The sequence below is a fragment of the Ictalurus furcatus genome, chromosome 3 (genome assembly GCF_023375685.1).
Source record: "Ictalurus furcatus strain D&B chromosome 3, Billie_1.0, whole genome shotgun sequence".
Taxonomy (NCBI): domain Eukaryota; kingdom Metazoa; phylum Chordata; class Actinopteri; order Siluriformes; family Ictaluridae; genus Ictalurus; species Ictalurus furcatus.
In genome coordinates, this window is record NC_071257.1 from 11,963,681 (window position 1) to 11,989,283 (window position 25,603).

Here is a 25,603-nt window from a genome sequence, read left to right on the forward strand (position 1 = left end):
CTACACTAAAGCCGTGTACCGAGTAGAGCTGAACACCAGCTTCTCTGTGGCGCTTAAATCCGTGGACCTCAGCGGTCACGACATGGAGAGCTGCGTGAAAAGATACAGCTCAGCTGAGGACTGTTACCGACTCGCTTCATTCAAGATCATTAAAGAGATGACACTGATGGAGAGACTGCAACATCCCAACATCCTCAAGGTAAATCTCTTTAAATCTATTGTTTCTTGTTTTTAAACAATGCCCCGAGCTGTGTTAAGGCGCTATCAGTGAACTCAGCCATCTGCAACCCCTGCCTATTTCCCAATTAATTAATAACCTAATAACTTCAGTAACCTACACCTAGTTTATCTCTAATTAAAATTTTTTTCTCAGCTTATTAAAGACCACCAGTTGCCCCATTAAATATATATATATATATATATATATATATATATATATATATATATATATATTTGATTAAAAGAATAGCAGTTTCTAGTTTCTGTTCAAAATAAACACTTGATTATTTGCGTTAATTGCGGTAGAAATCACTTTGTTTTCAGCTCTTTTGCCGAATAAGCATTGGAGGTGTGAATGTTTACGCGCGGCGTGTGAAAATGAGCGCACAGGTTTATTCTAACACTTCAGCTAAATGTGTGTATTCAGCTCCTGTGATTAATACACAAGGCCATTTGTTTATTTAATAATAGCCTATTAATAATAGAGCTGGGGGTGAAGCATCTGTAGCCTAGCTGGGAGCTGAAATGGTTCTGGAGAAACTGTTGGGCCTTTTAAACAACAAGATTTCTCAAATCAAGCAATAAATAAAAAGATTCGGAGTAAATAAAGTTCTGAGTTGGTTATCTTGACCAGTTTGTTGGATCACATATTCTACGCACACACACACACACACACACACACGCTGGCACGCCTGAAAATGATCTAGTAGCCTATGCAATAAAACATTTAATTATTTTAGTTAGACTTTTTGTTTGAAGACCACTATCGCGATAAGGATTATCAGTCATTCATACTAACTGAGATAACTGGATCCGCGGGTTTGGCCACAGATTGTTGTGCTAGTGGTCTGGAGTGTTTTGTTAACACTCATCCCTGTCTGTGTTTTGGATACAGGTTTGGATTTGAGTTGGTGAGGCGTTTCGTTTCTCGGTAATAGTTAATTAGCGAAACGTAAACAAAATGTGATTAAATTGCAGTGTGTGTGTGTATGTGTGTGTGTGTGTGTGTGTGCGTGCAGGACGCATGCGCTAAACGCAGAGGTGAAAACCTGTGCTGAATTAAAACCTACTAGAATGATTACAGATGAACAGCGTGCAGATCAATGCGACGCTGAAGGAGTTCACTCAGCGCCGAGGTGCACAGAGCTGCACAGAGCTTCACAGTCTAAACGATCCGTGCCTTATCGCTTCAGCACGAGAAGCACAGAGCAAGAAATCCCCAGACAAAAGAAAGTCCAAGTAAATTAAAATCCCAAAGTCGCAGTGCTGATGAGAACAGAAACACGCATTGCACCCAGCAGCACTCAGGAATAAGCAGCTCACTGAAAAGGTCTGCAGAGTTCTGAAGAGCTGCATATAAACATACGGAGGATTTCTACAAGTCCAGTGTGTGTTGTTGCACTGCAAAAATTCAGTGAGGCATTTTCAGACTTTTTAGTTTGGATAAATTTGTCTTTTCCATCAAATCAGTTTAGATTCTTTGATGTAGTTCAGGCACATGCATTTTATATATATATATATATATATATATATATATATATATATAAACAAAAATAATGTTTAATTAAATGTTTCTCCATTTAAAAAAAATACTATAAAGAGCAGTAAACATGAATAAATGAAACAAAGGCAATATTTGGTGTGATGAACCTTTGCTTAAAAAAAAAAACCCAGTAGTCTCAGGTACAATTAGAGCAGTTTTGTTAGGAAATGAGCTGTAAGTTTTATTGAGCATCTTGCAGAGCCAGGCACAGTTCTTCTGGAGACTTTGACTGTCGCACTCGCTTCTTATTTTTGCAGCAAAACCCAGCAGCCTTCATTGTGTTTTTTTGTCTGAAAAGTGTCTCTTATCACTTAATATGCTGCTTTCTTTACTGATATACAAACATTTTCATGTAACATTTAATTTTGTGCAGGAAAACTAATGTTTGGGAATCTAAAATGTTTTTTGTACTGACTTCATAATGTAGAAGTCATAAAATAAAAAATCTATAGCAAAGTTAGTACTAAAAATATAGGCTGCGTAAGACTTTTGCACAGTATTGTATATATGGGTGAAGAGTAGAATCTTTGAAATATTTACATGAATTTCTGAATTTCTTAGTATTTGGAATGCCCCCCTTTTTTTAATTTATTTTTGCTTTAGTGACAGTGTGCAATCGAGCTGGAATGGACTCCACAAGTTTGAGTTTTAATAGGGACCTAGAAATAGTGCAGAATCTCAATCTCAATATCAATTATTGAAAATGTTGAACATTTCCTTTTTTTGTTTTTACATATTTCAAAATTCTAAAACCTTCTGTTTATTTCCAATTTTAATTAAAAAAAAAGACGAATGTCATATTCTGTGAGATATATTTCTAAAAGAAGTTCAGTGATTCATAACTAATGGATGCTGTAATGTACAACTGTTCTGAGCACACATTTTCTGTTTTTCACTTGCAGCCTATACAGCCAAAATCCCCAGTACTGACTGAACACGTCAAATGCTGAATTTACTTTTACAGTCTTGAATTAACACCTGGTGTAGAATTAACACCTACAGTGTAGAATTAACACCTCTGCTAACTGAGTCATCACCTACAATGCTGAATTGACACTTCTGTTAAGTAAATTAACTCTCACTGTTCACAATACGATTTAAAGATTATATAAACCCTGGAATTGTGAATTAGGCACATTTTTGATAAAAAAAAAGAAAAAAAAAAATAGTTTATCACTCAAAAATCTGTTTTGTAAACAAGGCTTGGTGAATATTAATTATAGTTTTAAGCTCTGCTCGTGCCACAGGCTATATACCCTTTCTCTAATTTGTTTTCAATGGATGTGTACTGCTTATATTTTACACCTGTTTTGTAATCTAAGGGTTTTGTTTGAATCTATAATGATTACATGGTTAAGACATGTTTACTGTTCGTCACACTTTCTTTTTTCCCCTTTTTTGGATATACAGGTTAAATATGGCATGGTTTAGTCAACTGTAACTCTTTTGGTCCTGGTTGTTTGTAATCAGTTAATACACAGTGTGTTTTTAATATTGTATTTTGTTCATTAGATTATACCTGAGATTGTGAGATATTATTGCTACGTTTGTTTCTTTAGTTTGGAGATTGTCCTTATGTCTCTCTTAATCACACACTGACACAAACCAAATGTCAGAATTTTTTTTTTTACTAATTATTGACTAGCATGCAGGGATGCAAGGAATAAATTGTTAGATTTGACTTCAGTAAGCACTCATGCTGATTTCACTGCCACGTCTCTGAGCTGCAACCGTGTGCTTCCAAGCAGAGCAGCGCCTGTGGCTGCTGACACATCAGCTAGATACGCCAGCAATCTTTTTTGAATAATACTCTTAAAATTATAAGCAGGTGATTTAAGAGTGACGCCTCCATAACACAGGCATTAAGATTAAAGTATTATCCTCTACATTTAAGCATTAAAATGCAGTACTGGATTTATGCTGCCTGAGCTAAAGCCTAACCTCACCAGGCTCGACATATTGCTTTTCGTTTTCTTTGGCAGGAGCATGTTAGACAGAATTGTGCAGTCCAAGGGGTCAGAGGTGAGATCTGATATGATGGCTTGATTAAAACCAGGCTGGGGTTCAGTAGGAGTGCACGTAGCACGGTTCTGCACTAAAATGGACCTTCTCTTTCTCTGAAATTGGTAGAACAGAGTGTAGTGATTGAGTGTAGAGTCTGGGGTTAAAATCTCTAATGCACATCCAGAAGTATAGTGTCTGTGAGTTTTCTGTTTCTGATGGAAGTGTACACCTGATGTATAAATAGGTGGATGTGATACTAGCAGAACTGTGTGTGTATGTGTGGTGTGGGTTGCATGCATTGGGGGTTGGGGGGGTGTTAGTAGTTATGCCTCAGGCAGAGCTGAGTGACTCTCGTGCCCTCTGCCATGTATGTGTGAGTGTGAACAAGATGGATTGGTGGAGATCAGAGATGGAGATAATGCCAGAGGCAGCCAGAGTGCTCAGAGAAACTTTGTGTGTAGAACATGTTGAAGTGCAAAAGATGAATGAACATCATTGGGTGAATGTGAGGTGTGTGTGTGGGGGACTGAAATAATGGGTTGAAGTGTTTCTGCTTCACTTCTCGGTGGGCTGATCATGTTTTTTGTACTGGGAATATATTTACATTTTTTATCAGATTATATCCATGTTACGTCATCTGTGAAGTATATATACACACACACACGCACACACACACACACACACACACACACACACACACAAGCTGAGAGACAGGTAATCATTAAGCAGCTAGTGTTAATGTGAAAGCTAGATGCCCTGCACACAGAGACTCCCAGGGTTGTTTTCTGCAGGGAGAAGGACGTGAGACGGGCCTGAGCCTGAGCCCTCTCTGTAATTAAACACGGGTTAACACTTTAACCTCCCACTTCCACAGGAAGGAAGTTTTTAAAAAAAGGGAAAAGCCTCAAAAATGCCTGGTGTAGTGTGATTTGTATTGGTATTTTATTCATTTTTCAAGATTAAAATTGATCACAGACACAAAGCATTAATGTCTATTTACTTTGTAAAAGTGCTGGAGTGGATCTCAGGCACTGTTTGCTTATGTCAACCGCATATGGAGCTTTAAGATTTAATAATAAATAATAATCTACTGCACAGTTACATTAAAATGTAATGGTGATGATAATAATAATAATAATAATAATAATAATAATAATAATAATAATAATTTTTTTTATAGAGAAAAGCTTTCATTTTAAGATTATACGTACATGCATTCCTTCAGTCAAGGAAAGTGACTAACAGCTGCATATATCAGTAAAGTAACATTTCTTTATATTGCTGTTATAGAGGTGTTACTGTATCATGTGCCTTTCCCAGAAAATTATTTTAAATTATATATTTTCATATAATGTTGATGCCAAAATTGAAAATGTAAGGTCGGGACAACTGATTGTACAGAATTAAATCGAGCCCCTAGGGTAGAAAGACATAGCCCATGTCAGAAATATTTCTATGTAGTCAATATTTCAATGATATTAATGTTAAAACTCTGTATATAAATTGAATGTTACACACCGTTGGCACCGTTGAAAGAAGTAAAGCTCCCCCAGTGGTAAATCTCAGCTTAACCCCTGTACATGATACTCTATCATTTTATTTAATCAGATGAACCTGAGAAAACACTAAGATTAAAAACAAAGTGAAAACAACTTTATTAAAAAAAAAAAAAAGAAGCTAGGCCTTTATTTCTTAACATTTTTTGTTATGTTCCTTTTCCTTTACATAGCAGATCAAATAGGATTTATTTCTCTGATCTGATTGTGTATACTGAGTGTCCACACTGCACATTACAAGTAACCAGATTTGGATTTCCCTGTGGATTATATTTTACACTGTTTTTTTTTTTTCCTGACCTGCCTTCATGGTGCTTTTCATTCATGTTTTTGTCACCAATCTCTGTTGAGAATGTACCTCACCAAGTACTGTATGCTGAATAATAATAATAATAATAATAATAATAATAATAATAATAAACACAAAAAACTGCCAGGCCTATGTATGTCTGTAATTTTTGTAACATTTATTTATTTATTTAGAAAAATGTTTCCTACTGAATTTGGGTACACTATAAATCATATTTATGTTGCCTGTCTGAACATAAACCAATCTACCGACTTATAACTGCAAAGCATCTCCTTAATGTTGCAATAAACATTCCATGATAAGCAAAGATGCACAAACTATAGTACTGTCCACCATTAAACCTCCCAGAATTCCCAAATGAAAGTGCTTACTCAGCAAGAGCTCTTCTTAGGACGGGCCTGAATTCCTTTTAAGCATTATGGTCCTGTCCTGCTCCGTATCTCTGCTCCACTCTGTTTGTTTGAGCAGACTTTCTGGCTACAGGGGCAGCTTCAGGAGAATGTTGAATTTTATCTCGCACTTTCCTAACACAAGCTCTTAAAAATCCTTATTATTTTCAGTGGTTCGGTTCACAGCTCCAGATTCCAAAGTGTGTGTGTGCAAATATTTATAGGTGAAGAGATTTCATTTAGATGCTGTCATCATGACGGCTTCAGCTTCGCAGGATTTTATTAAGTGGCATTTGTTAAGGATTTGTCCTTAGGGAGGACCGTACTAATTAGAAAATCTTGCCGAATCTGGTTTCAAGGGGAGGTAGAGAAAGCATGATGTGTTAATGCTCATATTTAATACTTTTGCAAGCACTTGCATCCTTCAGCAAATAGGTTTTAATGATTTAAAAAAACCTCTCTATTAAAAGCACAGTAAGTCAGTGATATGTAAAGTTTAGTTTTCCAGTGAGGGAGAACTGACTCCGAGGTTTTTCCAGCAGCGTTCCATCCAAATTCTGATGAAAATAGGGCACTAAATTATACGCTTACGCCCACCTTCTCACATACGCTCTCTCACACATATGACACACACACTTAACACGGGCTTGAATCTCATCCCAGCTATAATTCACCACCCACATGGGTCATGCGATTAGGATCACGCTCGCGTCTCTGAGCCCCTCTTGTTCTAATGGACAGTTGCTCGTTCACTGACCCAGAGCCGTGCACACCTGGCTACCATCGGCCTGTCCCATTACACAAACATCACAATCCCCGTGGTTGTTTTGATGCGCTGCCAGGGTTCCCTCGTTAAAAGAGTGCGGCAGAGGCGGACATGTCCGTGTTTGCACGTGCGCTGAGCCTGTCAGGCCAAGTGTGTATTTACAAATTAATAACACTTCATACAGAAATGCTTTTGTGCAGGCCCTGGAGCGTTGGTGTACGGTCTGGGTTGGTACACTTGGCAGTTGAGTAGATAAATGCTTGTAGATACAGTTTGGTTTCTTTCATTTGCTTTACATGAAATGAGCTTCTTGTGCAGTCTGTACTGTCTATGGTTTTTAGCATTAGATCCTGTATTAAGGATGAATGTGTGTACTGTATTGATCATACTGCAACAAGACACTTTCTGGCTGTGCAGTGTGGAAAGTGAGATAAAGACTGGGGAAAAAAAATGACAAAGTTTGATTTAACATGTCATAACTTTTGCCCATTGCTTTAAATGTGGAAATGTCATAACATGTACAGTGATTGTAGGTGTTTTTCCAACCTAGTGTCACACAAAATTTACAAGAAGTTTAACACGTGAGAGCATGATTGTGTTTGAGTTCTCACAAATGCGACTGTAAGAAAAGCGCCACGTACTAACCCTGCATATTTATAACTTTTCCTACCATGGCTATCCTATGCATTTGCAATTGTGAGATGCTGCTTTTGCTCCTAAATTCCTAATGCATTATGGATAAAAATAAAACTTATAATAAAATGTATATCTGGAAAAACACTTATTTGATTGAAACAGAATGCACAGATAAGCACATGATATTTAATATCTCTATACGTAGGGGAAATTAAATGTCTTCCAGATAGTCTTTAAGAATGCCTTTGACAGGAGAAGGACGTATCGAAATCATTCTCATGGCTGGATCGCAAGGTTGCGATGGACTTTAACAGGAAACATTGCAAATACAAACGACACTGTTGTGAAACTTATTAAAAATTTAAAAGGACTGGAATTGTTGCGCCCCAAATGAGAAGTGGACGTCCACGAACATCCACTGATGAAGGCACAATCCACGTGGTGCTGGCAAATATAGTCCCCTACAGTATGTATGGAAACCTTTGGAACACCCTGTAGTTAAGTATGATTAATGATTAATGCACTGAGCTATATGCTAATCTTTGTGAAAATGCAAGCTCTATTTCTTTTCCTTGTTGAGCTTTTCATGCTCACCTTTCCCCTCAGTCTTCTTTGTTCAACCAGGGAAAGCTTGCTTTGGGATTGGGAAACAGGCAACACTTTGACGCTTACCTTTGTTTGACACTTGTTTACATCTGGACAGACCTAAAACATTAATGCATTATTTTAAACATACAGAACAGAAATAAAGGCCATTTTGCTCTTGCGTTTTCTTTCCATATAATGCTGGAGGTTTTATCCTCACAGCTTACAGTGCAGATTGGATTAGACCCGTGACTAGGCCTTGTGTTTCTTTCAGGCTTTTCTGGAACAAAAATGTAAATTAGTTTAAAACCAAGATGTAGCTTTCATGTGCAAAAGTCATTTTGTGTCTCGTGTGCTCATGACACTTTCCGTGGATTGTTGCATGTACCAGATAGAAACAAACAAAATGGATCTGAGGAATGTTCTCTTGCAATCTCTTCAAAGAGTAACAGATATTTTGTAAGAGGACCATTAAAATTATGATAATTCACACTTAGTTTCTTGCATTTTAATTCACTGGTGTAAAAAACAGACACAGAGCAGGACTGGAGAAACGCAATGACTCTCATAGTAAACAAACAGGACCTTTGACCCGAGTTCAGACAAAATGGCACCATGTGGTCGAGCAGACATCCACAGCTCCTCCATGTTATCTGTGGAGTCACACACACGCACGCACACGCACACACACACACACATTGTCAGTCACAAGATTGCTTCACTGGTAGGAATGCAAACAACTAAACATGTACACACACACACACACACACACACACACACACACACACACACACACACACACACACACACACACTGCTTAGAAGAAGCCTGTGGATAATAAACATTAGAAAGTGTCGAATCATGAATAGAGCCCTGACGCTGGTTCCACATCTGCCACTAGCCTGGTAGTAGCAGATCAAACTCATGCCATGTTTATATTAGCACCTTCCATCTTTTTTAGCATGTCCCAACAGAACTATGATACTTTATCAGGTCCGGTAGGCCGTTAAACGTTGCTCAAACACCACATCAAGGCAACACTGACAATATTTGCAATAGCAGCTGACCCAAATGAACTGAACAGAAGTGAGTGAGAAATTGTGTGGTGTGAGAAGGGCTTTCCACCAGCCCCTGCCCAGAGTGCCTCCCTTTCAAGCCACATGGCTGGCATACACATGTACACACACACACACACACACACACACACACACACACAACCTATAACTTTCTCCCAGGCTAAAAATGAGTTTACCAAGCACGCCCAATCCATAACAGTGGATGTCCTTCCAGTGTGCTTTTTTGTGAGCATGTGTGTGTTGAAGGACATCCACTGCTACGTATTGGGCATGCTTAGTGCTACGGCAAATCCGTACCAAGACTAAAGTTGTGTCCCAAATGTTGTATTATACACTATGCACTTAGACTATCTACTATGTACTCCACCGTCTAGTGTATGAATTTTAGAAGGGCAGAATCGTCTCAAATGGTATACTATCATTTTTTTACTAACCGGAAGTATAAGCCGTTTGCCAGTTGATGGAAAATAACATCCAAACGCACATAATGTGACGTCGCTATATCTTTAGCAGGATACCCAGAGTGAACGAAAATGAATTTTACTGTTTATGCCAATGTTACCTTTTATGTACAACATGACCTTTTTAGATTCTGAGCCAATTTGAGCCAGCGTCAGCATCTGGTAGCCACGCCCCTTTTCCGATACAGAAAAAACTGTGACCGTTGAGTGCATGAAGTGTCAAACATTCCACACTTTGTTTTTTTCAGTTGAATAAGTGCATCATCCAGGTACTTGTGCACTTCTCGTTGGAATTTTCAGTGTGAGCACACTACGCACACTATTCATATTACAAAATGGCATAGAATAGTGCATAAGTATGCGATTTGGGACGCACCTTCTGATACTTGCATTGCCACTGTCATTTCTAGCATCTTCACTATTGTATCAGATGTGAGTGAATGCAGGAATTGTTCGAGTTTAGAGGAGTTTTATATGTTTCTCCTGTGTTTATATGTTTCTGTAAAGCTTCTTTGAGAATATCCATTGTTAAAAGCTCTATAGAAATGAAATTGAATTGAATTGAATTGAATTGAAGTGAGTGTTACTCCAGGAATAGATGTTTAAATTTTGTTTGTAGGTGTCAGTATGTTCACAGGCAGAATGCTATTCAGACTGTTGGTGTGAGAGTATAGCACTGCAGCACTGCGTATGCATTCCCTCCTAAAATTAGTCACATACACACACACACACACACACACACACACACACACACACACACACACACACAGTGCAACATAGAACTTTATGCTTTAATAGTCTTTAGAGTATTTAATTACAAAACCAGGTGAACCTAACCCAACCACTAAAAAAAAGAGTGAGGAAGAAGACCCTGGCTCTGATCTGCTAATAAATATGGTCGGCATTTTCCCCTTTGTAGCCAGAGACTCTGGTGGTGGTACGGGTCTGTCACATTGCCATGGGTTGTTTTTGCTTCCAGATGAAATTTCATGCTGTTTAAGTTTAACTAGCTTCTTTGGCTCAAATTAGCTAAAGAAAATGTTTCTGTAAGCAAAGCGCCAAATGTAGCGGCATGCACGCCTCAGCAGTATAGGGGGAAAGGACACTTAGTGACTCTGCACTCCCCCTCCACACACTTGATTTACACACACACACACACACACACACACACACACACACACACACACATATGATCTAGCTTCCTAATTAAATTTCCATACCTAATAGTACTGACTCATTGTACTTCACTCATGCCAGTTGTTCACTCTAAAGCATGGTACTGATTTACTCTGATCTCTAATCTGATACTTCACTCTGCTGGTCTGCCCTCACCAGTGTCTCTCACTCATACACACACATACACACACACACACACACACACACACACACACACACACACACACAAATCTTCCCCATCTGAGTCAAAACAGTGAAATTCTACACAGTGCTGTTATCTCACCAGATTGACAATCTAATATCACTGCTCTCTCTCTCTCTCTCTCTCTCTCTCTCTCTCTCTCTCTCATACACACTCTCACTCACTCACTCACCCTGTGTTCTCTCTATCTCTATCACCCACAGCTGTATGGCTACTGCTACCAGGACAGCAATGATATCAAGGACACGGTGACAGCTATCACGGAGCTGGGCAGCCCTCTAGAGATGATCCAGTTGCTGCAGACACCCTGGGAAGAGCGATTTAGAGTGAGTGTGTGTCTGCGTCTGAACCATATCACACATTCCATCAAGTGTGTGTCTGCTGTAGGAGGAAGACTTGTGGGAGGGGATTCAGGGAACTGCTCATACTGTACATACTGAACCACACACAGTCAGACACACTGAGAATGAAATATCCTTACACTCCTTACATGTAGACATGTTGATGTTAATTGATCAAACTGAGTGCAGTTACAGTAAATTAGCTGTGTAAAGTCAGGTCTGGTTGTAGTGTGAGGCTGAGATTCGCGGTTTCTGTGCTGTACTTTATGCTGTACTTTAACGCTCAGTTGAGAGGAAGAGGCTCTGGTAGACCGGATGACATCCGGCATGTGGCATTTTTGCCACTTCCTTTCCCTCCTGATGTGTGGCATAGATTCAGTATCACCCAGCTGACCCTACAGCTTGCCCTCACTACTGCAGGCCAGGAAAATCATTTCCTATTACTTCCTGTGGCCAGCCACGCTCCTGTTGAGGAATTAAGTAACGTCACAGCACAGTGCCTTTCTCTCTACAGCAATTACTTCAATTTTTAAAACACTATGTGCCATTTAATTTAGCTGTATATTATAATTTTATAGTGCTATATTATATTATGTAAATTATAATACATAAAACTCATTATAATTTTAGGACAAGCTGTTGTAATCGACAGTGTGGTGGTGTGATGTTGGGCTGACGTGACACAGAGTTACTGTTACCAGCCAAACGTTGGTTATTTTTCAGTAATAACATGCACTGAACTGCTTTCTTCCTCTTATACCACAGCAATTTGCCAACGTTTTTGGCAAATCTTTATTAATTAAAGACCTACATATCAAACGTCATATCCTTTTATAGTTCCATTTAATGCTGTGGAACCTCCAGAACAAATCAGTTCCTGTTGTCATGTTACTACAGCTATAAAAATCATTCTCTCAACAGCCTGTCATGTTACTAAAAAACTACAAAAGCTCTCTGTCCTGAAGACTTTCCCATAAAGTGATAGTGAAAGCTACAGTAGCTCTGACTGGCAAAGTACTGGAGACTCTTTCCAAAAGTGTTAAATAAACATCTTCCCACGGAAACCTTCACCATATTACAATTACAATTACACACATTTAAAAAAAAATCTGCTAATGTGGCATGCCCTCCATACAAGTTACTATCGAAACAATAAAGTATTAGAAGGAGCAACTTACCTAGCAGTATTGTTGGTATAGAAACCTCCTGAAAAAGAAAATTCAATAGAAATGAGTATAGACTTTGTATCATTGACATTGCAGAATTTTTCAATTGTGTTCTGTGGGTTTGTGACCCACAAAGATTTTTTTTTGTCATATCAAGAGTTCATCAGTTTGGCTTATTAAAAGGACTAATGTGATTGCTGTGTGTAGCACTGTAATTACAATATACTATTTTTGTCCATTTCATGCAGCCGTTAAGTATATAGAGCTGTAGATACAGCTTCACATGCACACACACACACACACACACACACACCACATACACACTGCCTGCAGCGGAAGCACATGGCAGGCATTTCAGTGGAGTGCGCCTCACTCATCTATGTGTCATCACAGCGGTATATGACTCAGCACATCAATTCACACTGAACTCAGTGTGGACTCGTCAGCCCCTCAACACTCCAATTGTTTTTCAGGTTCGAGAATGGCTTTGCCTAATGTTCCTCAAATGAAAGGGCCCTGAAACTGGACCTCTGCAACACATACTTTAGTATTCCGTAAAGTATATTTGCCAGGCAAACTTTCCTGCTCCATTTCCTGACATCTCATTAACAGCGGCTGAATTTCCAGTAGTCCAAATCATAAAGGCTTATAGCCTGGGATAAATTTCAATTTTGATTGTAGTGAGTGTGAAAAAAAAGCAGCTCTGAATTTGTAATTTACCATGGCCTTTTAAAATCTATCTAATTTGAGAAGCTTTTTAATTCTTCAGCCCACAATCAGGAATTTCAGAAAAGCAAAATCGTGGGCACTGCATTTTTTTTTTACTACTATTTTTTTTTTTAAAAAGTGATGAGTGTTTTTTAAAAGCAAAGTGTGACAATCACACTAGAAAATTCATCATTTTAGCTTGGCTAACAATAAAATGTTAGCTAGTAGGTTATTCCTTGCAAAAATAAGCACCTAAATGGTGTTATGATTATAAATTAATATGAATGAACATTTGAGCTGGTCAATATGATGACATAATAACAATATTGTGATAAATTCTGCTACAATACGCATATACGCTAATACAGCTTTATACTGTCAGTTCTTTTAAATCACTGACTGATTCCACTGTTATTCACAGTAACATGAATATTGTGAGATATATCAGGAAAACATGAATATTGTGATATATATATATATCATGGTAAAAGAAATGACTTTTTTCATATTACTTATTTGTACTGAGTATCCTATGTTCATTTCATAGACATACAGTAATTGACTGTACAAATGATTCAATATGGCTTTAAATTGACTTCAGCCTTAACAACTTATTCACACCAAAGTCATATCTGATTCACTGATTCCGTTATACAACGTGAAGCAGACTTATTTAAATATCCCCAATTTACTCAAAATCTTTTCCGGGAAGCACCGTCCAGCCATGTGCATGTTGAACAAAAGGAAACCACTACAGCAAGGCTTTAGGAACATTTGAATTGCATATGAGGAACTAATAGGCTCTGGGGACGTCGATGAAACTGCTGACTACCAAACGGTTCATTTACATCCAGAGCCATTTCCTGTGCGCAGTGATGAAGGCTTTCAAAGCCACTGCATATGGTCTTGGCCCCAGAGTCTGAGTATGACACATGGACATTTCAATTAAACCTGCACTGAAAATAAAAATGGGTATGCATTGATTTACATTTCTGTGCAGTTGCTTTGAGCATCCACACAGATACAGTACATTGAAACAGTGTCCTAGTAGATTAGTTTCCATAATCTCAGAATGTTTATTAATATCTGCTGCTTACAATGATATTACTCCTGTTTTGGAGTCCTTGCACTGGCTCCCAGTCAGGTGCTGTGTTGATTTTAAAATTATGATGCTGACATTATGATGCTGAAGCATTACATGGCTTGGCTCTTATCTTATCTGCTTTATTAATTCCTTACACCCCAAATCGCAGCCTGCGCTCTTCACAGCGTACTTTGTTAACTGTTCCACAAACCCGCTTAAAATCTATGGATGACAGGGCTTTTTCTATCTATGCTCCTTCCCTTTGGAACTCTCGAACTTATGGAAGCTCAGACCTTTGGCATTTTTAAAGCTCAACTTAAGACTTACTTTTTTAAACTTGCATTTGACTGCTGATGTCTACTTTTATTATTATTATTATTATTATTATTATTATTATTATTATTGTTGTTATTTTGATTAATTTTTATTAAAAAAAATCTGTGTACTCTGTATTTTGTGTACAGCGCTTTGAGAAGCTGCTTTTAAAGGTGCTCTATAAAATAAAGTTTATTATTATTATTATTATTATTATTATTATTATTATTATTATTGCTACAACACATGCAACAATTTTTTTTCCAATTCCAGTTTTTATCCCAGTTCTACCAAACCTTTGCTTGATTACATCAAGAAAAAAAAATCAACATACACAGTTCATTGGGCAATGCCCAGTCCATATAAGTGCATCCTAATCCTGAGTACATTAAAATCAGGTTTTGTCTGGTGTGTAAAGCAGGCATGTTGTTCACCCACTCCCTTCTCCTGCTTCACCATGCTCTATTGTTAATGGGGATTTGTGTACTGCTTGTGTGACATGTTTCTTCTTCACCAACACCAGTGGCCCCAGTCTCACTTGCCCTCATCTGACCCCTAACACCCTTGGGCACAATAGTAGTGCTAATCATTGGGGCACCCACATATACATACAATTGCATACACATACACAAGTATTGTGTATAGCCCATTTAGAGAGTGACTAAACAAAAGGTTTGTGCACAGTAAAGCTGAAGGACTTAAGTCATATGTGATTTAATCTGTAGGAACAAAACTGATATTTTCTCCCTCACAATGTGTTCTAGATCTGCCTGAGTCTGGCACGTCTGCTACACTACCTGGCCCACTCGCCACTCGGCTCTCTCACCCTGCTGGACTTCAGGCCCAGGCAGTTTGTACTGGTGGATGGAGAGCTAAAGGTGACAGACCTAGATGACGCCAGTGTGGAGGACACGCCATGCTCAGCATCTTCACCTGCTGACTGCCTCCTAGAGTTCCCTGCTCGCAACTTTACCCTCCCGTGCAGCAGCGGCTACTGCCAGGGTATTAACGAGAAGAGGAATCTATACAATGCTTACAGGTAAGCACCGGCCATGGACCAGAACTGAAGCAATTATGACATTCAGTTAGCTCTGTATTACAATGCTTCTCAAAATGGGGTCTGTGAAGCATAGCCAGGAGGTCCTTTTTTTACTCTGTTACAGTGCTGTAAATCACAACCTATCATTATCAAAATGATAATATTTATTATTGACTTCTTATAGTTATTAGCATATTTGAGTGGTCACATGAATTGAATGGGTTTAATCCAAACCTCAATAATGCAAACGATTTGGCCTGTAAATAATTTTAACTTAATATGCACTTAATATGTTCTGTCAATGGAAATTCAGGAATAGAAAGCTCTCCAAAATACTAATAAATGTATTAATCATGATATACAAGGATGTACCAAACATCTCCATCCATAGGGGACTATGAATGCCAGCACCACGTGGCTTGTGCCTTCATCAGTGGATGTTGGTGGACGTCCACTTCTCGGTCGGTGCGCAACACTTCCAGTCTTTTTGAATTTGTTATTAAGTGTCCTGTGTGTGATGTGCTTGCTATGTTTCCTGTTAAAGTCCATCGCAACTTTGCGACAGCTTCCTGATCCAGCCAGGAGAGTGTTTTCAATACGTTCTTCTTTTGTCAAAGGCGTTCTTAAAGGTTATCTGATTTTTTTTTTTAAAGTGTCTGTATGGAGACTTTTGGGACACGCTGTATTATTGTACACATTTAAAGTTTATTCATATAGTAAATAGGTACTGAAATCTGGCCATGGAATTAATTTTTTTTTATATTTAAAAGAGGTCCCTGGCTACAAAAGTTTGAGACTGCTTTCTTTATTACAACTGACACAATATGAGATACTCAATATGTACTCATGAGAGCTGTGAGTATTTATTCTTTGCTGTATTGTAGCTACAGTAATTCTTCTACTTATCGTTGTCTCCAGGTTCTTCTTCACCTACCTGCTTCCTCACAGTGCTCCCTCAGCCCTGAGGCCTCTCCTTGCCAACATCGTCAACTCTACAGGTCAATGTGTTCTCTCTCACACACTTTTCCAGTACAATCTAGAATATGAATACTGCTTATTTCTCTTTCCACTTTGGGATGTTTTTCTTCATTTAGTTTTTTTTGGTGTCTTTCTCTGTCTCTCTTTCTCTCTCTATTCTCGGGTGTATCCCTTTCCGTGTTTTGTGTGTACACCCAATCAGCTTATTCATCAGACTGATGGAATGTCACATAGGGTTTGAAATCTGCCTTTCTGGGGCAAACAGGCCATTAAGATGCGGGTAGTGTGGTGTGTGGGCTTGGTGGTTATGTTATCTGTGTTTCATAAAATGCTGTATCATAAAGAGCTTACACTCAACTAATTTACTGTTTTTTGTGCATGTTATCATGTGATTCATTCTCCATAAACAGAGACGCTTTCGGGTATGCAGAACAAATGTTAACTCTGTGTGTGTGTGTTTGTGTGTGTGTTTGTGTGTGTGTTTATGTGTTTTAGGGGAGCTGCTCTGGGACACAGATGAGACTCTAGCTCACCTTGAGAATGTGTTGGAGATGTATAGGAATGGACATTACCTTTTGAATGACACACAGATATACAAAATAAGTAAGTGTATACATACACTCTGTCCTTATGAGGACCTTCCATTGTCATATTGTAATTATTAATGCTGCTGATTAAATCTTATGTAACACCTAAACCTAATCATATACTTAACCATAGTAACAAAATGAAAGCTCTCCTCCTGCATTTCCTTTTACACAATATCTGTTGTAAAGAGGACAAAAAAAGAAAACAGGCCTCAGTGATTTATATATAGATTTTAGTTTGGATATTATTTAAATATTTAAATATTCGGATTTTACAAAAACGAGGAACACTTTTTCCTTTTTTGGTAAGACTACTAATTTGCATTTGATTTTTCTACAGTATGTTTTCCCATTGGCATTTCTTATGTTTATTTACGCTTCAGTTTTGTCTTCTTTTTGAGATGTTGTGGGGGGGGGGGGGGGGGGGTGAGCAGAGACTAACGCATGAGCAGAGACTTGTGGCACTTCACAAAAACATAAAAAAACTTTGGGCTACAAGCTTTAGCTGCTGGTCCGTTTAATGGAGTTTACTATCTACCATTAACAAACTTAATACCAAAGATAGCAAAAATAGGTCATGCTAAAATTGAGTACTGCAAAAAGTGAACTGCAAAGTGTTAAAAAAAAAAAGGTTTTACAATTCATTAGTTTTTGTGTTTTTTTTTTAAATCTCTCAATATTTTTGCAACTCGCTAAAGACTCACCTTCTTTTTTGTCACTATTTTCTTTTTTGATATTTTCTTTTTTTGTCACTATTAAAGATCTCAGTCTGACTCCATATCTATCCCCCTATGAAATATCTGATAACATTTGAACATGATTACCCACAGCAGGCCTTCTCCTCCTATGACTGATAAGCAGTCAGGGGTAGTTACATAATCCACTCCTCTTTCCTTCCTGTCCTGTGTTCCTGTAGTTTCTGCTCTGGTTCAGCAGGATGCAGTTCACCCTGCAATGTGAATATGCATCCTAAATTCTGGCAGTGTGTGTGTGTGTGTGTGTGTGTGTGTGTGTGTTTAAAGCAGCAGACCACTTACAAATGAGATGAAAAAAGATTAGAGTTTATGTAACTGTGTTGGAAAACAAGGTCAATTTTGTTTTTGGCTATTTTGAGAGAAACAAATGTCATCATAGCTATCACACTTCCTCAGTCTCTTGCTCGCTCGGTTGTTTTTCTGTCATTTAACCTCCATTCTGTTCCTTTTCTGTTAATGCACCTACTCACTTTTACTTTTCCTCTTCAAGCCTCTCTGCCTGCTCTTGTTCTGCCTCTTTCACATTCACAGTCTAGAACCTGCGCTTCAGTCTTATACTTACTCACTCTCTGCCTTTCCCCATCTCCTCTCCTCGCTCCACTTGCCATGAAAGACAGACGTTCGTTGAGTGACGAATGCATTATCTCTATAGCTAGGCTGGTTAACTCTTTCCAGTCATGACTCAGGAAAAAGGTGTTTCCCTGCAGCTAAGAAGTGAGAAATAGGCATGGTTTTGTTGCAGAAATGTCAGTCTTTTACAAAAATCCAAGGGTATTACCAGTACAGCAAGTTACATATCCAGTAAATACAGCACCTATAACATGTCTCTTTCAAGTAGGAGTTCCATAATTTCCCACAATTTTATGGTGCTCTCACATTGACAGCATGTAGTCCTTTTGAATCAAACTGTTTTCCTCCTTTAGGCAGGTGAGAACACCACAATATCTGATATCGTCTGAGCTGGTTCCAAGCTAGTGTGGTTTGATTACCATGAGAAAAAGATTTAACATGAAGTTGACCATGAAGTGAACTAAACATGGTGTGTATAATTAGCCAGGGCCAATTACAGAGCTGTAGTGCTGCGTAAATGCCACGAGTTCTGGATATCTGGACAAATAGAGAAAACACTGAATGTAATACACAAAATTATATGCATATAACTAGTTATGTATATTGCTACTTAGGTTGGCTGTGTGATCTTGTCAGGGATTTGTAGAGGAGATGGGTGCAAGTGCTGATAATGCATTGTATAATGTGCAAAGACAACTAAAACTGTGAAAACAAGAATCATAAACAGATACAAGATAAAACCAACACATGAACACGACAACAACAACAGCTTGACAATGAAACTGAAAAACAGTAACTTACTGTAAATAGTGGTGCTAATCAAGGTGAAACAAGACAAAGGTGAGCGTGATTGAGGCATGTGATGTGCTGGGGCTTATAGGAAGTGTAGTTCAGTCCCCCTTTGGCACTATCTTGACAGTTCGCCATGCTTGGGTGATTTTTGGGTTTTATTTGTGCATTTGGCAAAGGTTTGTTTACTTTTTTCCATCACTGTATCTCTGCCTAATGAATGAAAGAGTTTTACCAGTACATTTTCAGCTCTACATGCCCTTTAGCCAATCATTTTTGCTTTTTGGTACAATTATTTATGTGTGAAACCAAGCCAAACCAAATAGCAAATTAACCAAATATGTCAATTTCACTCAGCAAATGGACAAAAAAAGTGTGAAAGTGCCCTTAGATTAGCAGAACTTGTGTTCTAAAAACATTAACTTTTATAAATGTTCCCACAACATTGCTGAAAAATTTTATTCCAACTAATGCTCTTTTTCATCTAACTGGTAATGTTGTGTGAGTGACATTCTAAACATCTAAATCACAGCAGATATAGTGTATTCTGATCTATACATTTATTGTTTTGCACTTCTCTCACAATGTGGTGTATTTGCACTTTATGTAGTCTTGTGTACTGTTCCGTGTTGCACCATGGTCCTGAAGAAAGGTCATTTCATTCCAATGTATACAAGCTATACAGAGAAATGACACTAAAAACCCACTTGACTTGACTTGACTATAGCTGTAGCAGAAACATTATTTCTGGAATGTTGCAGTTTAACCTTCTCAGATCCTGTTGAATATTTACCAAAGGCTCTAGTAATATTCTCTTTTAGCAGGGATGCACACAGCAGGATTAATGAGTGTTTCTTTTCCAGTCACAGTTCTTTGTTAAAGAGTCTCGTAAAGTGTTAAGCGTGTTCACAGATCCACTCAGAGGTTCCCTGTCTGCTACTGAGAGCCTCCATCTCCATCTCCCCCTCCCTCTGTCCTCAACATCATACCTCCAGCATGTAACTGAGCCATTTAGTGAAAGCGAGAGCTCCATAAAGCATTCATTAGGCCCATAAAGTATCCCTTAGTTGCTGTTATTTACTGCAGACTGGTTCTTCCCTGGTCCTCAGGCCATGTGAAGGGGGGGGGTGGGTGGGGTCTGTGACTCCTCTCCTCCCAAAAAACCACACAGCCACACACTCCAGACACTAAATTCAGACAAACCCACAGCCTAAGACAGAAGCTCCTGTGGCCTTCTCTTAAAAAAGAGAACAAGTGGATCAGGCTAGTAAATCAGCCTGCCTCTCGCCACCCATTCAGCCATGTCCCAGAGCGAGAGAGGGAGAAGGAATGAGAAAAGAGGATCAGTAATTCATGGTTGAGCAGTCGTGAGGTTGAGCTTGATGCTTTGAAGGGGCCGTACTATACTCATCAGGCCTGCCGTCACAGTGTCAGGAAGCTGAACTTATAGACTAATCTTGAGACTAATCCATTCTACACGTCTGAGTCAGGCCCAGCCGAAATCCACGTTGAACGAACTGCCTCAAGAGAGTCTGAACATAGAATCTACTTAGCACATTACACTGAAACAACAGTCTCACTTTATTTGTGCATTAATTTGTGTTAATTATACATTAACACAACACAGGGATACTTTCATGTTTTCACACACGTTTAAACACTTCTTTTATTGCAAAAAGCATTCACTCCACAGACTGTAACATTTTTTAAAAATCTGAATATGTGGTGTGGTCCATCAGCATTGAGGTCTAATTTGGTATGAGTCAATAGCATAGAAAAGGAGCTTAAATTCCTCTGTGGTGTGGTGATCTAACCAGTAGTTTGTACTCTTAATGAGAAAATTGCAGAAATGTTTAGTTTGTTGTGAGTTGGATCACAAACCTGGAGCTCATTTGGAACATTTTGCTTATTATACAGGAGAGATGAGTATGCGTATATAAAATACTGTATGTAAGTTTTATACGTTTTATCATATGGAATTTAGCAGCTATGATTTAAAGCACACTACATTACCTTACGTTGCGTTACTCTGGATTTGGGGGTCAAGGAACAGAATTTAATGTTAGGTCAATTTTCTGTATCTGTCACCACATAAATAAGACAGATGCCACAGCTGAGACCATGGCCCAGCCGTGACAAGAAACAGATAGCTTTCTGTTGTTTGAGAAAAAAAAACAATGATTTAACACAGCATCAAGCCATTAAGAGTTGGCCTGCGTGGCCAGTTTGATGTGAGTTTTGGCCAAGTTACAGAGGCCTGTTTCTCAGCTATTCATCCTCGTTTGATTCTCTTGCTTGGTTTATGTCTCAGAATATTTTCCTTTGGTCAAGATGGGACCAGCAAATGATTATCCTTAAAAGCAATGCCTAATCTTTCTCCACTTTGTTGCTTTGACAAATGTGACTGCTTGACTACAGTGTATTTGTCACTGGCTGAAAACTAATTCCTTCCTTTGTATGTGTGATCACACATAAAAAAAAGGGTTCAAGTAAATGATTTAACAGTAATCAGCAGCTGCTGGAATAGTGGGGTCCTAAAAAAAGATATGCTTGTTTTAATTGCAGAACAGTGATTAGTATTGAGTTCTCCCAATATACTATTTGAGGTGCTAAACAACTACTCTTTTGTGTACTGCATGTATAGAGGTGTTGTGTTAGGGTAAGTAAGTGAGACAGTGGAGCAGAAAGAGGGCTGGGACGAGTGAAGCATGGGAGGGTCATTGTTGGTTTAGGTTTCTTTAGACACACTGTCTTCGCATGTCTTTATCTGCCTCTTTCTCTTTCTGTCATTCACTCTATCTTCCCTCCTGTTCACTGCCTCTTGCTGCAGTTGCCTGGTCTGCATAGTGATGTATATGTGTGTGTGTGTGTGTGTGTGTGTGTGTGTGTGTGTGTGTGTGTGAGAGAGAGAGAGAGAGAGAGAGAGAGAGAGAGGAGATTGTGATTGAGTGAGTGCATGAGTGATTGGACACATGTCCAGCACAGACCCATAAACCAGCACAACTTCCATGTACTTGCACAATGAGACAGCATGTCCAACACAGTACGCTTTTAAAAATAAAGGTTACCAGGAAAGCTTCCTTAGAATGATGTCATAGGACAACCACTTTTGATTCCCTAAAGAACCTTTCAGTCCATTATACTGTATTTAGTCATTTTTGTGGTTGCCCCAATAAACTGAACAATCATTTTCAATCAATCAATTGGGGGAAAATGGTTCCTCAGGGGTTCTTTTGATAGTTAAAAGTTCTTAGCTCCATAAAGTGGACCTACATAGCACCTTTTAAGATTCTCCCAAACAGAAAATAAATCTTTAGGACTTTACAGGGCTTTTCACACTGCGCTTAACCCTGGGTACAGGAACGTTTCACACTTGTAATTTAGAAGCAGCATATTTATCCAATCATGGTTGCAAATATGCAAATAAGAAGGTTAACCCAGGGTTTAGGAATGTACAGTGTGAAACATCACATTATGAATACCCAGGATCAATCTTTAACAGGAGTTTAGAATGGCCCAGGGTTAACTATTTCAGGTGTGACATGCCCTTACATCTACAATTTTTTTTTCCTAAGAATGTAATTAATTTGTTATTTTTCATTTTTCCATTTATCTCATATCCTCTGTGTTTTTTCAGAATATAAACAGGTGGAAGATGTGTCTATACCAGGAGAGAACTACCGCTGCTGGCCATCCTATCAGCATGACAGATGCATGCTGTCTGTCTACAGTGTCGATGAGGCCATTGGTGTGTGTGAGAGCCATGCCCAGTGCAGAGCCTTCATCATGACCAATCAGAGCACTTGGACAGGTATGAAATTTCTCTAAGTCATGCTGCCGTCATGTGCAATTCAAATGAAATCCCAGTTGCACATGAACATCCGTAAAGAGGGAGTTTGTGACATGTTACTAACCTTTATTCTGTCATAGCAGTCATTTCTTTTTTATTTTACTTATTTTTTGTAGTGATTAAACATATAAGAACTGGCTTTAGAATTTCTAATGATTGCTTGCTTTCTGTTCATTATTACATTAATGTGGCTTAGTGGTTAGCACATGTGCATCGCACCTCCTGGGTTGACGGTTAGGTTCCTGCCTCTGTCCTCCCAGTGCTACAGCAGTTTCCTCCGGGTACTCCCTTTTCCTCCAGTCCAAAGACATGCATTGTAGGTTGATTGGCATCTCTAAATTGTCCATAGTGTGTGAATGTGTGTGATTGTGCCTTGCGATTGGTTGCACACCGTCCAAAGTTTCCCCCACCTTGTGCCCTGAGCTCCCTGGGACAGGCTCCAGGCTCCCTGTGATCCTGTGTAGGATAAAGGGTACAGAAAATGGATGGAAATATTATGAAGGTACCATAGTAGCTCATGTTGTGTGCCTAGATAGTCTAATACAAGCAGAGTGTAGAAATGCAATGCAAGTCGAAAACAGGAGCATCAGTGTGCATATGTGTGTGTGTGAGTGTAAGAGAGTGTCTATGGGTATCCCAGTAAAGGTTCTGTGCTGACAGACGTTCTCCTGATCAAACAGTACTCTGGCTGCCGTTCCCGCCTCCTTCCTGCACACCTCTTTCATCACTTGTTTGCTCCTTGTGCTCCGCCCCTCCTCTCCTCCCCCTCAGCAGCACACTGCCACTTCATTAAAGCGCGGCCTGAAAGGAGCACATCAGCACGTCCATCGCTAATCTCTATTGAATAGCCTCAAGCTGACCACTCATGAATTCCTCCTCCCCCTCACCTCTCCTCTCTCTCTCTCTGTCCTCACTGTCTCTCTGCCTCATTTGTCTTCCTGAGCATGCTTGCTTTTATTCTTCCTCTATTTTTCTGCAGTCCATCTTCGTCCATCTTCATCCTCTTTGTTTCTCTCAATTCCCTTTCTCGATTAGCTCTTACTCCTACATTGTACTCATTCCCTTTCATCCAGTGTCTCATTTGTATGGAATGTTCCCATGTAGTGGACATCCTCACTGACAATCCTCCTCTCATTTTTTTTCTTTTTCCCCCAGGCCACCAGCTTGTGCTCTTCAAGACGGGTTTGTCCACCATGGCTCCAGATAAAGGAAAGCTAATGTATGTCCGGCTGGACAGCTGAGAGAGAGAGAGAGAGACAGAATGAGAAAGATCTGTGGTCTCATTGTGTTCTCACACTGCAATCGTTATGAGGAAGGTTGGGACGAGTCACCCTCATGGCTCTCCATCCATCCATTTGTTTTTAAAAATTATTTATGCCAAATTCATGAGGACGCTGAACACACTGAGACCTAATTAAGTGCAATGGAGTGTATTGTTTGCCTGAGCTTCCTCTATTTTGAATGTTGAAAATAATTTCTAGGTTGGAGTTATACCTGATTAGGTCCTGGACCTTTACAAGTCATCCTAAATCACACTCAGACACACAGCCATCAGGGAGCTATTCTTCCTTTTTTTCATTTCCTTAAACCACCTTTTCTTCTTCTTCTTCTTCTTCTTCTTCTTCTTCTTCTGTCCTGCTTGCTGTGTCTCTTTCTATTTTATGTCACAGCAGGTTTCACCTACAGGACTCAGGTAATGTCTAATACAGCTCATATCTGCAAACGTGTCGAATCTCCTCCTCTGTCCGTTTCTTCTCGTAGATCATTAGCACTTTTGAAACATGAACACAGGGTCTTTATTTTCATTCTGAACTTTAAAGAGCTTTTAATATAATATCCTCTTTCATTCCAAATCTTTCTGGTTCATTCATGTGATGTGAAGAGATGGAAAACATACAGCCATACTGCATTTTCAAACAAGTATTTTGGCGGTGTAAGAACAAGTATGAAAGTCCAGTTTACTGTAAAATGAAGAAACAGAGTTTAAATGTATTTTTTCTAAATGTATTTTTGTTGTGTGCGTGCATTGGCCAAGTGTCATGATCAGTTTGAAAATGAATTGCAGCTGTTTATGTCTTATGTGGAGGAGATCCAAATCCACACCGGCAGTCTGTGCGACTCCTTGTTCATTACAAGGTGATTTTCCTCAACCTATGAATTTCCCAAGGAAATGTGAAGCCAAATTTTTACTTGTCATGTGAAGGATTAAATGAGTCTTTGCTTTCAGGGAAAGCAATTAAAATGAAGCTGAAGTAGACATGTACATTGGTTTTGGTTTTCCTAACAGTGTAGTGCATATAATGACAATTGTGATGAAAGCAATATTTTTGTATGAAAATATAAAAGTCTTCAGGCTCAAAATGGTGTCTTGCTTATTTCTTCTTATTATGGTGTGTTATTCTTAATCAGTTCTTCAGACTGAAGAACTGAGTGAGAGAAAGTGTGCGTGTGTTAGAACAAACACAATTTTACAATCTTGAAAGAATTTGGAAAGGGAT

At 38.9% G+C, this 25,603-nt stretch overlaps 1 protein-coding gene across 1 annotated transcript in view; it reads left to right on the forward strand.

The window, feature by feature from the left end:
- The window catches only part of pkdcca (protein kinase domain containing, cytoplasmic a), a 26,469-nt gene extending 866 nt beyond the window's left edge, over window positions 1-25,603 (forward strand). The window contains exons 1-7 of the mRNA XM_053620795.1: window positions 1-199; window positions 11,127-11,249; window positions 15,302-15,576; window positions 16,495-16,574; window positions 17,050-17,157; window positions 22,893-23,066; window positions 24,261-25,603. The exon at window positions 1-199 is cut by the window's left edge and continues 866 nt beyond it. Of these exons, the coding sequence (XP_053476770.1) occupies window positions 1-199; window positions 11,127-11,249; window positions 15,302-15,576; window positions 16,495-16,574; window positions 17,050-17,157; window positions 22,893-23,066; window positions 24,261-24,346 (1,045 nt within the window). The 3' untranslated portion in view covers window positions 24,347-25,603. The remainder of the gene's footprint in view (window positions 200-11,126; window positions 11,250-15,301; window positions 15,577-16,494; window positions 16,575-17,049; window positions 17,158-22,892; window positions 23,067-24,260) is intronic.